Genomic DNA, 14,528 nt, shown 5'->3' on the forward strand with positions numbered 1-14,528 from the left:
TTCAGGTATATTTTCCACAATCTATTGAACATTTGTAAAGACATAAAACAAACTAATAAGATTTTATTTCAAGTTTGATAGCAATAGCTTGGGTGGGAAGTTTGGACGGTCCTTCAAAAATAAAAAAAGGAAAAAATAATATTTTTTTTTTTGGGGGGGGGGGGGGGGTTGAGAGGGGGTATAATGTGGGGTGTGGTCATTTATTAGATGGTCTTTCAAAAATAAAAAAAGGAAAAAACAATTTACTTTTTTTTTTGGGGGGGGGGGAGGGGGGCAGGGATTCTGGGTTGGGGTGTTGGGTATTGTTTGAGTGGAATCCATTGTGGTATTCAGGTAAGTGTTGTTTTGTCAAAGTATTAATAAAATCTGATCATAAATAAAGAAGTTATGGCAATGTAAGTAAAATTTACTCTTGACCTTGAGTCAAGGTCATTCAAAGGTCAAGGTAAAAATGACCTTGGTAGGTACAGTATCCTCATGATAGTAAGAAAATATTTGAAGTTTGAAAGCAATAGCTTTGATACTTTAGAAGTCAAGTGGATCTAAACACAAAATTTAACAAAATATTCAGTTACAAAGACAAAAAAAGGGCCATAATTCTTACAAAATGCTTGATAGAGTTGTCTGCTCTTGTTTATAGATTGGGGTCATGTTGGTAAAGAAGTTTGCAAAATATGAAAGCAATATGTCAAGGGACATTGACAATATTTGAGGTGGTAGGAAAACTTTAACATAGATTTATCAACAATATGCATATTCTTAATGGAAAAAGGGCCATTTTTCTTACAAAATGCTTGATACAGTTGTCTGCTCTTATTTATAGATTGGGGTCATGTTGGTTAAGAAGTTTGCAAAATATTAAAGCAATATGTCAAGGGACATTGAATATATTTGAGGTGGTACGCAAATTTTAACATAGATTTATCAATAATATGCATATTCTAAGTGGAAAAAGAGCCATAATTATTACAAAATGCTTGATAGAGTTGTCTGCTCTTGTATATAGGTTGGGGTCATGTTGGTAAAAAAGTATGCAAAATATGAAAGCAATATGTCAAGGGACATTGAAAATATTTGGGGTAGTACGCAAACTTTAACATTTGCACGCTAACGGGAACGCCGACGACGGGGTGAGTAGGATAGCTCCACTATATATATTTCATATATAATAGTCGAGCTAAATACCATTGAAACATAATATCATATGGTTGATCTTTGTTTAAGGTATTTATTTTCAAAATGTTTATGATGATGACATAACATATCAATACGTTAAGGTATTGTGTTTGTTTTTATTGGTTTACTTTCATTGAAATCCATAGATCACTTCTAATCATCACAAAGTCATCATTCCATGCTTGAGCTGATGATCGAATGTTAGATCTATTTTTGCTTTAAGTGTCAAATTCCATCACAATCTGTTTTAGTATCACATTATGGCTCTTTGATCCCGTCGCTCTGTTGCTGTCTTTAGCTCGACAATAAGCTGCCACGATGGTTTTCCATCTCCCTTCAACCTGCTTGCTATTAAAAACCTTTACTGTTAAGAGATTTACACAATTCTTCCCACAAAGTTTTTTTAACAGGGGGTTGTAGAACTTATCTACATTTGCTTTGTACAGTTCAAGCAGGAGCAGGGTTTGTGATCTTGTCCATGTAGTACTGGAAGTATCTTTCTGGTCTTTGGTTCTCAGGCAGAGACTCTAAAAAACATTAAAACAAATATTTAATATAGCCTTTAGATAAAACACTGGTCTGTACAGGAAACAACTAGAGCTTTGTCACAGACGTGACGTATACCCCCACATGCTGCATTGGCACAGAATATTTTGCATGCTGTCTTCACAAAAAAAGAAGCTAATTTATGGCGATTTTTAAGAATTATTATGCCATTATCATTTATGGCCATTTTGACCTTTGAACTCTTGAATTCTTTCGCATGACAGGCCGTCCAATTACTTTGATCAAAATTAATGTACAGAGTCATTTTAAAATCTCGCAATGAATGACATAGTTATGGACGGACAAGCTCATTTATGACCATGTTTGACTTTTGAACTCCAAGTGTAACCTTGACCTTGGAGATATCAACGTAATTCTTTCACATGACACACCTTCCAATGATTGAGAACAAATGTACCAAGTAATTTTTAGCTCATCTATTTTTTGAAAAAAAAATTATGAGCTATTGTCATCACCTTGGCGTCGGCGTCGGCGTCTGCGTCGGCGTCGGCGTCCGGTTAAGTTTTGCGTTTAGGTCCACTTTTCTCAGAAAGTATCAATGCTATTGCATTCAAACTTGGTACACTTACTTACTATCATGAGGGGACTGGGCAGGCAAAGTTAGATAACTCTGGCGTGCATTTTGACTGAATTATGTGCCCTTTTTATACTTAGAAAATTGAAAATTTTGGTTAAGTTTTGCGTTTAGGTCCACTTTTTTCAGAAAGTATCAATGCTATTGCATTCAAACTTGGTACACTTACTTACTATCATGAGGGGACTGGGCACGCAAAGTTAGATAACTCTGGCGTGCATTTTGACAGAATTATGTGCCCTTTTTATACTTAGAAAATTGAAAATTTTGGTTAAGTTTTGTGTTAAGGTCCATTTTATTCCTTAAGTATCAAAGCTATTGCTTTCATACTTGCAACACTTACTAACTACCGTAAGGGGACTGTGCAGGCAAAGTTATGTAACTCTGACTGGCATTTGGACGGAATTATGGGCCCTTTATACTTAGAAAATTGAAAGTTTGGTTAAGTTTTGTGTTTTGGTCCACTTTACCCCTAAAGTATCATAGATATTGCTATCATACTTGGAACACTCGCAAACTATCATAAGGGTACAGTAAAAGGACAAGTTGCATAACTCTGGATGTCATTTTTACGGAATTATGGCCCTTTTTTGACTTAGTAACTTTGAATATATGGTTAAATTTTGTGTTTCGATCCACTTTACTTCTTAAGTATCAAGGCTATTGCTTTCAAACTTCAAATACTTTCATGCTATCATGAGGTTACTGTACCTGGCAAGTTGAATTTTACCTTGACCTTTGAATGACCTTGACTCTCAAGGTCAAATTATTAAATTTCTCTAAAATTGCCATAACTTCTTTATTTATGATTAGATTTGATTGATACTTTGACAAAACTACTCTTACCTGACATACCACAATAGACTCCACCCAAACCATCGCCCGTGCCCCCCCCCCCCCCCTATTTTTTTTTTTTTATTTTTTTTTTTTAAAGATCATCTCACAAATGACCACCACACCCTCACACTATACCCCCCCCACCCCACCCCCTCCCCAATTTTTTTTTTAAACGGTTAAAAAACAAAACTATTTATTTTGATTATTTTATGTTTGAAATACCGTCCAACCATCGCACCCAAGAATCCCCCCCCCCCACCCCCCCTCCCCCCACCCGAATCCCCCCCCCCTATTTTTTTTTTTTTTTTTTTTTAAGATCATCTCACAAATTACCACCACACCCTCACACTATACCCCCCCCCCCCCACCTCAACCCCCCCCCCCTCATTTTTTTTTATGAAACGGTTAAAAAACACAAATATTTATTTTTATTATTTTATGTTTGAAATACCGTCCAACCATCGCACCCAAGAATCCCCCCCCCCCCCACCCCCCCCCCACCCTCCCCCCCACCCCCGATTTTTTTTCCTTTTTTTTCGCATTTTTGGAAGAAAATGTAATAAATGTCCACACCCCCACACAATGCACCGCTCTTCACTCCACCCCTCCCTCCTTTGTGATTGAAAATAAGAGTCCCTTCACCTTTAAAAAGAAAATAGATGAGCGGTCTGCACCCGCAAGGCGGTGCTCTTGTTAAATCTCACAATGAATGACATAGTTATGGCCCGGACAAGCTCATGTATGGCCATTTTTGACCTTTGAACTTAAAGTGTGACCTTGACCTTGGAGGTATCGACGTTATTCTTTCGCGCGACACAATGTCCAATGATGGTGAACAAATGTGCCAAATGATTTTAAAATCTCACAATAAACGACATAGTTATGGCCCGGACAAGCTCATTTATGGCCATTTTTGACCTTTGAACTCAAAGTGTGACCTTGACCTTGGAGATAGCGACATAGTTCTTTTAAGCGACAGACCGTCCCATGATGGTGAACAAATGTACCTAGTCATTTTAAAATCTTACGGTAAATGACATAGTTATGGTTCGGACAAGCATTTTGACCTTTGAACTCCAATGTGACCTTGACCTTGGAGATATCGACGTACTTCTTTCGCATGACACACCGTCCCATGATGGTGAACAAATGTACCAAGTCATTTTTAAAATCTAACGATAAATGACATAGTTACTGTCTGGAAAAACTTTCGGTTTAAAACGCACTAAGTGACTCCGTGACCTAGTTTTTGACCAGGCATGACCCATATTCAAACTTGACCTACACATCATGTAGATACCACTTGTGACCAAGTTTGGTGAAGATCAGATGAAATTTTGGCACAGACCGACAGACAGACAGACCGACAAAGTGACTCCTATATAGCCCCCATTACCAATGGTAATGGGGATATAATTACAGCATCTAAAAACAATGACAATTAACACACATCTATAAATAATGGCAAGACATAAACACTAATACATTGTGAATAATAGAGAACTGTTAAATATCATAACCCTTTCCTACATAAACACTTCAAATTTTGATCACTTTTGAGCAGGCCTTGACCATTCCTTTAAGAATCATTGTGAAAGGGTGTGGTAACATTCACAGCATGATAGGCCAACTTCTATGTTGCGTTTTAGAAAGCTGCACTTTTTGAGGTTGGTCATAAGATTTTGCATGAGTTTATTATGTTGTTACAATAAGATTTAATTTATAACACAATTTAGGTTAAATGTATGATATAATGATCATTCCTAAAAATGTATTTGTGTTATAAATACAAAGTAGGAAATTAACTCAATGAATTTCATCATCACCATCATAAATCCTCATTTTTGTCAACATCAACAGCAGCATCAATCATCATCCGCTCATGGTCACCCATATTCATCATTATAATGATCCTTGTCAGCAATACATGTACCCTTAATTCAACCACCAAATTATGCATCATCATAACTATCATCAACATCATCAATTATCACCATCATCATTACCCCCCCCCCATGATCATAATGACCACAATCACCATCATCATTGTCACCATCTTCACCATCCTTACCATCACTATCATCTTCCTCACAACTATCATAAACATCATAAACTAGAGCTTTGTCACAGACGTAACGAATACTCCCATATGCCGAATTGACACATAATATTTTGCATGTTGTCTTCACATAAAACAGCGGACACCATGCTCAATGTTAAAAACGCACTAAGTGACCCCATGACCTAGTTTTTGACCCGGCATGGCCTATGTTCGAACTTTACCTACACATCATCTAGATACAACTTCTGACCAAGTGTGGTGAAGCTCGGATGAAAACTACTTGAATTAGACAGCGGACACCATGCTGAATGTTTAAAACGCACTAAGTGACTCCATGACCTAGTTTATGACCCGGCATGACCCATATTCGAACTTGACCTAGATATCATCTTGATACAACATCTGACCAAGTTTGGTGAAGATCGGATGAAAACAACTTGAATTAGAGAGCGGACACTTAATACCGACCGACAGACAGACCGACTGACAGACAGACAAGCTCACTCCTATATACCCCCCTAAACTTCGTTTGTTTGCGTATAATTATCCACTCATGGTCACCATTATCATCATCAGAATTATCCATATCAGCATTACAATCCTTGTCATAATCACAATCATCATCACCAACAGCCTTACCTCCCCCCCACCACCGCCACCACCATCACTAGGAGTACCAGCACTTGTCTTCCCTCCAATACAAAATAAACAAGAGATTGCCAAGCAATATGGTCAACTACCGGTGAAACTCCACAATTGTCAGTAATTTTTTTTTAAATATTTGTTGCCATAGAAACCAGATTTTTTGACGTAGGAACAAAATGAAATGACGTGCATAATCTCCATATTGCCATCTATCCATGTTTCAAGTTTCATGAAAAAAGATGAAGAACTTTTTAAGTTATCGCAGGATCCAGAAAAGTGTGACAGACTGACAGACAGACTGACAGACAGACAGACTGACAGACGGAGTGCAAACCATAAGTCCCCTCCGGTTTCACCGGTAGGGGACAACAAGCAAATCCTTTGAACTGATATCCCCCGCCAGTATGCTTCTGGACACAAAAGTGTTATATTTGACACACAAAAAAAGCATTTTTTAAGATACAAAGGGCCACAACTCCGTTATTAACAGATAGTGTACAATGCCATTTGGCGTGCATCATCCTCTTACCCATATATATACTCATACCAAGTTTCAATGAAATCCGCCAAAGCACTTCCAAGATATGACTCCGGACACAAAAGTGCCGGACGGACGGACGGAAAGACGGACGGACGGAAGGACGGACAACGCCAAAACAATATCCCTCCGCCTATGGCGGGGGATAATAAAATCTCTTTCAGCAGCTATAGGATTTTTTATGCATTGCAATATGGCCTTTTCCATTGTGATGTTTAATTTTCAAATAATTTTAAATGTAGAGGCTTGTCTTTAAAATGAACAAACATAAATGAACTAAGTTCAAAATCAATTCATGTACAGTATTGGTAAACATTGTTTACACACACGGTAAATATAGTTATAAAAAAGGTCCGCAAATAATTTTATGCATTAGATGCCTCCTGACCTCTTTGCTTCTTGAGACAGAAAGTAAAGCAAGTTTTTGTGATATATGCGCATCTGCGGCTACCAAATATTTAAACAATAACAAAACATTCAGTATTTTAAGAAGTGACCACATCACAATGTTTACTTTGAAATTAAAACAAATCAATCACTTTTTTCGCAATAAACAATCAGAAAAAAATACAAGCACCTGAACATTTTTGTATTATTTGAATCCGTAATTATCATTAAACATGTAATCAATAACATTTGCAAGTTTCATTTAAGAGTAAAGAGATAAGAAAAAATGTGAATGACAAACCTTGCCTCAGCACAGATAAAATGTACTCATAGGCATGTTGCCTGGTTGAATGGTCTGAAATACAAAGTGTCACCACATCTTCAATCAATTATAATGATGAACACATTTCAATATTTAAAGAGGCTTTAAGAGCGTAAATAAGGAATGGGATGGTCAGTTAGGCTCGATTGGTCAGTGTCGGCTCGGGTACTAGTACATGTACCCCATGTACACTTTAGCATACTTACATGTACCCCGGGTACGGTAAATATATTTATACATACCCGGGAACTTTAGCGCTTAATCGATCGTTGTCATTAAATTAATTATTTTCATATTTATGTCAATTTTCTGTTAAAATGGCATCTATATTATCGAAACTCATACTCAACAAGCATGTTGATGCATTTTTTTTTAAATAGCAGTTTGTTTCATAATTACGGTAATCGGTAGCGTGTTTTGGGGGCGGGAATAAACAGTCGGGTACAGTCTAAAATCGGCTGGGTACGTTTGATGAAATTTACCGTACCCGGGGTACATGTAAGAATACTTACGTGTACCTGAGGTACATGTAACTAAAAACCGAGCGGACAATGACCAATGGAGCATCAGTTAGGTGGTAAGGTATATTTTATTTGACATGAATAAAATGAAAATTGAAGTATTGGTAACTGATTGAAAAGGCCCTTTTAATTGTATACGTGTGTCAGTTTGCAAGTGAGTGCGATCAATCAAGAGTCGACTTTATACTTGCACATTTAGACAAACTGAAACAAACTCAATATTCCGAGAAAACTATTATTATTACGAACACAGATTCAAAAACAATTCCAATGTTAAGTCGCACCCTGTTGATGTTTTATCACATGCATTAATACAAATGATCGTAGACACATTATTTTCCACGTTTAGGTATAAGCGCAACAATCTTCCTCGGCCAGTATATCAAATGGAATTCGTCTATGTCTGCAGTCCTCTGTCTTAATAATTCTGCCCTTTTTGCAGTACACATATTAACTCCGTTTTGATCCCCTAGCATGTTATACACATGCGCAAGCCATCCATACCCTGCTGGTTTATTAACGATGTTTACGATTGAGCTTGCGACCTCCAGCACTTCTCTGAACATCGCTGTTTGCTGCTGTCGTTTGTACAATGCAAATATCCCGGCGTATACTTCTAGCATCGTTTCTTCTGAAAAGTATGAATCCCCTTTGCCGGTTAGATACTCTTGGTACCGTTCATGGCATCTATAGAACACTGGCAGCGCATCGGACATCTTATTAACAAACACTAAAAAACTTGCATAATCGTAACACAATTTGTCGAACTGGTATTCCCACGATTCTGGAACTTCTGAGGATGCGTAGAATCCTGCAACATCTTTTTCAAGTATTTCGTCTATTCGCTTCATTACTCGGTCATCTAGAACTAGCCTGATTAGTGGCCTCGACAACTGACTTTGCAGTTGCTTATCGGCGAATGTTGCGAACCATACCGACTCAAAAGTATTCAGGCCGTTAAAGCACGCTTGGATAAAGTTTTCAAAGGACATGGCGTCCTCACATGTTGCAACAGACAAACGGGCTTGGAAGGCTTCATTTAATTCATCTAAGGCGGTGATATATTTGTATGTTTTAACGAAGCATTTGGCAATGTCGATCATGCACGGTATTAAAGTATTAAGTGTAGTCAATTTTGTGCTTTTGAAATACAGCGCGTCTTCACACACCCTTTCAATGATTGATTCTGTTTCAAAAGAGTCCATGAAATTCTCCTTCATTTGTCGAAACACAACTAATGGTTCTGAACGAATACTGCCCAATATATCCATCACTAGCTGCGCTTTTTCTTCGCTCAAGTTTTCAATCAAGTTCCACGAAGCAATAAAATAACTTGGAAGGCAACGAATTTTGAAGCACATCATCATATCATCGATTATTAACATAATGCAAGAAGCAGGATGGCTTTGCCAGAACTGCGAAGGACAGCGTTCGCAGCAAAACAAAAATTGATTTATCAGCCAATCAAGTCTAAAGACGTCAAGTTTCTTAAACACCTCAAAACACATGCCGAACATTATCAGAAAACAATATTTTTGATGTTCTGAAATGGCTTTTTGAAAAATGTTTGTTACTGCGTCAACAAAACTAAACTTCCACTCTATGTCTGGGTCCACGCTGTTCTCGTGTGCTTCCGGTAACAAATGGCATCCTTTGGAACATATGTCATGGATGAGCTCCTGCGACGGAAAATCTGCAAACCTTACTCTGGTTATCCATTCTGATGCCTCTTGTGGCCAAATTGGCCAGTGTACGAGAATGCCTGCACAAACCTGGCCACCATCGCTCACATTCATGACAGAGTTGTATGCTTTATAACTACTTGTTCGTAAATGTTCATTGGAATAATATGCCCGTGTATAACCCACGCAGCACAGTGTCCCATGTCCTATCAGACTGCAGCGATTCAATGATGGGTCTAATTTGCATACAAAGAAAATGTTCAAATCTATCATGCGGTACGTCGTACTAGGGTTTGCTGGGTTGTAACATAGATCTGGATGATATACTCCATAGCCAATGCATCCACTTATAATTGTCGTGTTATGGTGGCTTTTCTGTGTTCTCTAAATATAGTAAAATATATATGTATATGTGGTTCGTAAGAACCAAAACACAAACGATTGGCCCCGTAAATAAATACCATCTGATTATTTTCCGTTGATTCTATGATGTGTATTCTTTCACAAAATGTTATTTGCGAGCTATTTGAGATTGTTTTAGATTTTAAGTGTTGACAACAAGATTGTCATACTCTCAAAGGTGAGCTTTCCAACGCATTAAAATAACAAATAGGTCTTTTTACAAAAAAGTATTTGTAGATAAATATAGTATACCTTAAATATATCATACCTTTAAAGCTAAGTCCGTCCACCATTGCAACTGTTTAAATGAAAAATCGGCTGCCTCGCTGACCACACCGCATTTCGAAAAGAGTCGTGTAATAAGAAATGAAAGTGAACACATTGGCATCCTACTGCTACTGTCCACGTGGTCTTTGATAAACAATTCCACTAAGGCGCGGTCTACAAATGAAATGTTTCCCGTTAATAAATCATAATATACATATTGAAATATCTGTACATGCGTCCAATGCTTACATCTTAGACAATTCCCTGGGATCAAACGTGCAAATACAATTTAAGGGTAACGTGTTGCTTTTGTTTTTCATTAGAATGATGCATCGGTTGTATGTGTTTTACTATTTGAAAAATTGTTTAAAAGACCATTGACCAGTCGAAAAAGGCTGCGCACTGTCGCAAAATATTAGAATGTATTTGAATGTTGAATAGCTATTGTTAAATGATACCAGCATATGCCAATTTATTCCTGTAACTTGTAATTGTGTTTGCCACAATACAATATTATTCATTCTGTACAATAACACGGACATATGTCTGTAATTACATAAAAGTGAGCATATGTTTTTTTTAAATAGTATATATATCATGACTATTTTTATAAATCTGTCGACAAATATTACCTTCGTCGCTAAATTCCAATTTCTCCGTCCCAATCGTTGGTTGGTCATCGTTTTCAGAGACCACATCGTTAATAGCCAATTCTATAATAAGAAAATATATACACGTTTTTACATAATGGTAAATGTATATATATATACATAGAATAATTTCACATTTTTCCTTTTGAACTTCACAACTTATTTAAAATGTTTGTTATTATGGCCGTGTTGTGAAAACTATGTTTATCTGTTTATCTCTTTTTATAAATCATATGAAATATTTTACCACATTTTGATGATTCAAAGAACGCGCTGAATATAGTATGATAAAGAAAGAATTTAACTTTCTGAATGGCACGTGTGGCCAATCAAAAGGTGTTTTTCTGAATTTGCTTTTATATCAATTCAATCTTTTATTCTACCTTGATGTTGGAAATAAGTTGATACCTACCTCTACGTCTAAGGCTTGTATAATGGTTTTCCCCCACCAGTCCCAAAATGACATCACGTCTTCCGTCTGGTATTTCTGATGGCTCTAATGTAGTCCATGTGCATGTTTTGCCGTGAGCATTTAGAATTTTAATAGTGCACCCACAAACGTTGGCCAAGGCTCGCAAAACCACGTGATCGCCCCACTCGCCGTTTTTTATCTGAATTCGTTGACAAGATCGAAATAATAATATGATCAGAAGCCACATGCTATAACGCGCATTGAACACCAGACGTGGCATTCTTCAGCAGCGGTTAGTAGCTTTTGACTTAAGAATCCGATTTGTTTGCATTAGTATATAAGCGCAAAATAGTATCGTGAAGTAGTTGCCGATAATGTATTAAAATATGCTTTTTACTTCATACCTCTATTCTAACAACAGGTGAAGCGACCCAAATTCAAAATCTTCTTCTATTTACAATGCTATTCTATTGCTTCCATTACCCCAATGTATCATTTTGAAAATCAATGTTACCGTGACGTGATTGATTTTAATAAATACAAAGTAACGTAAAATTATTGTTCTATTGTGTATGCAGATTTTTCTAAAAAAATACCTTTAACTGAAATTAATCACGTTAGTTTTTTTGTATCAATATATATATATATATACGTGTATTTTCACAACGTAAAGTATGGAAATGCATTTATTTGTTATTTGTTTATTTGAAAATTACGATACTGAAAAGATAATAAGTATTTATATATTGAAACCATTCTCTGAAGATACGAGTCCCAATTCTCCTCCATGAAAGATTGAACATGAGTTTTACTGTCATCAGAACAGTACGGGTTATCTCGTAACCAAATGACGGCCTTTTCACGTAATGTTCTTGGTGTGTAGGACATATCGTTCAATGCCTGAAATAGATATTTAAACATTGTGTTATTTTCTTGTATTTATTCTAACTTTTTATCTGCAGTATGTATAACATAAATGCCATGTGTGTTAAATAAAAGAAGTTGATTCTTGAGTTCGTAGCCGTGAACCCATTTGCACGGGTCGCCATTGCCAAATGGATATGATGTCCGCTTAGAAACGTCTCGTGTTCTATTCCCAATGTTCTTTAGTTTAAACCGATTTATTTTAGCTCGATTGCATAGAAGGCGTAAGACTTATTTGAAACGCTCTCGAGTCCGTTTCCTGGGACTTGAACCAGTACTTGGTGTCTATGGGGGAGATCTAAAGAACGCTCCCACAGTGAGATCGAACCTGCAACTTCTAGGTGGCTAGGAGAACACCATATCCAATACGCCACGGCGACCTCTTAATACAGTGTTCTAGTTCTTAAAAGTTTACCAAAGTACATGTAATACTCATTCGACTCAGCCAAAAGAATTAGGGATAAACAAGCGATGTGTTTGTGAAACACTATGTCCCCATATATTTGACCTTTGACCTTGAAGGATGACCTTGACCTTTCACCACTCAAAATGTGCAGCTCCACGGGATACACATGCATGCCAAATATCAGGTTGCTATCTTCAATATTGCAAAAGTGTACATTAAATGAACGATTTTGACCCATATATTTTACCTTTGACCTTGAAGGATGACCTTGACCTTGACTTTTCACCACTCAAAATGTGCAGCTCCATAAGATACACATGCATGCCAAATATGAAGTTGCTATCTTCAATATTGCAACAGTTATCGCAAATGTTAAAATTGGGGCAAACAAACACACAAACCAACCAACCGACAGGGCAAAAACAATATGTCCCTCACTATAGTGGTGGGGGCATAAAAAACACTTAATCTTTTGATTCAATCAACATAACATTACGAACATAAAGAAATGTATTTATTTGAAAACAGTCCAATTTTAATTTGTTAAACCAAAACATGTTTCCAATTAAGCAAACCCTCCCGGATAATTATTTCTTCTGACGTCATAATGGAGCTTGGGTAGATGATGAGTACAGGCAATAAACTATTACTACTTCAGAGATAATTGCATTATAACTTAAAAAAGACCAATACTTTTTCGAAACCTAAATTTTCTTGGGTATACATATTTATCAGTTTTTGTTTTCACATGTATTTTTTAATTGTCATAACTACCATGAGATGTATTATAATGTAGCATCAACCTGTAGCTGATCGCAAATTGCAGTAAATATGCAATTTCCATCAGGAGGTACATCGTTAACCTCCAGCCCTTGCTTTCGAGCCTCGTGTATCAAACCCTGAATTGACTGGACGAAATCACCTCGACAATCTGGACTGCTACATGCTATAAAATAAAGCAGTCATTATCCATAGCTGCTAGTTGGTCGATGTTTTATACAATCAGTTCATGTTTTGACTGTTAACATTTTAACTGATTACTTCATGCAACAAAAAAACTCAATTAATCAACAGTTTTATCATTTAGATTCTCCCGAATAAATTTCAAAAATTAAACGATTATAGTTTTACCATTGCATAAAATCTTTTTGGATGACTGCATTTTTCTCAGACTGTCAAATGCTCGAGCATAAGCCGACGATAGTTCGTTTACTTGTCTTTCTGCTTGTATCATTATATTATTGGATTTAAGAGTATTCGACTTCTTTCCGTGAGATATATGGAGGGCTTTCATTGCTGTTGGCAATTCTGCATCGTCAACTGGGATTTCATCTCCATCGTCATCATATGTATCAGTTATTTCTCCGTACGCTTTGGCCTCTGATACAAATGTATCACTTTTTTTTCCAAACGCTTTGGCCTCTGATACAATTTTGAGCGGACGATTGGGTGTTAACTTATTATTTGCATTCTCTTCCTCTTTCTGTGTGTCTTTGCAATTGGCTAAATCGTTAAATTTAGTCGGTAAACGCCTTTCGTTTTTATTTGTTCTTTTACCGTTGATTATAGATTTAACTATATGGTTTGGCACTTTTGGATATTGATTATTTCTTAAAAGAGAGGTGGGTCGTATCGGTGATATTTCTGGTTCACTAGGATTTTTGTTTTCTTGTGTTTCGTTTGTGAAGGTTACAGAAATAGACACAGTTGATGATATTGTTTTCCTTTGCATTGATTGGAGGTCAGCTTCAGCAGTGTCAGACACCTCATCTTTGTAAGAATCTTCGTGCGACGTTTGTAAATTGTGTTTGTTTGCCGAGTTTACTGTGTTATCAGCTTCCATAAATCTGTTGCTGTTTTCACTCATATCTGAATGTGAATCCGCTGTGTAACTTCCATTTTCTTTGTTTGCTTCTTTTAACAATATTATGACTGAGTCACTTTGCTCAGGAGGATTTCCATTTGCTTCATGAAGTATGATTTTCATACTTTCCTCTAGAGTGTAAAAAAGAATAATGTAGAATACTTTTTTAATGAAACACCTTCACTTAAGGACCGAAGATTGTCTTTAAAAAAACGAATCGAATGATAGAATAATGAAGACATCACACTCGAATAGTGATTTCTAAGCTTAAACAACTCTCAAAGAACCCAAC

The 14,528-nt window shown here is 36.7% G+C and overlaps 1 protein-coding gene and 1 long non-coding RNA gene across 4 annotated transcripts in view; both read right to left on the reverse strand.

Moving 5' to 3' along the window:
• The window catches only part of LOC127881955 (uncharacterized), a 46,230-nt gene that overhangs the window by 29,722 nt on the left and 1,980 nt on the right, over positions 1-14,528 (reverse strand). The window contains exon 4 of one of the 3 annotated variants that reach the window (XM_052430224.1): positions 13,504-14,367. The exons of the other annotated variants lie outside the window; for them this stretch is intronic. Coding sequence (XP_052286184.1) covers positions 13,504-14,367 — 864 coding nt within the window. The remainder of the gene's footprint in view (positions 1-13,503; positions 14,368-14,528) is intronic. 3 annotated transcript variants of the gene reach the window in all.
• Positions 1,213-5,858, reverse strand: LOC127881971 (uncharacterized). Its single transcript, XR_008050354.1, has 2 exons — positions 5,778-5,858; positions 1,213-1,703 (listed from the first exon to the last, which is right to left on the reverse strand). It is a non-coding gene; the product is annotated as an uncharacterized LOC127881971 (long non-coding RNA).

Source organism: Dreissena polymorpha, chromosome 5 (assembly GCF_020536995.1).
Source record: "Dreissena polymorpha isolate Duluth1 chromosome 5, UMN_Dpol_1.0, whole genome shotgun sequence".
Classification (NCBI taxonomy): domain Eukaryota; kingdom Metazoa; phylum Mollusca; class Bivalvia; order Myida; family Dreissenidae; genus Dreissena; species Dreissena polymorpha.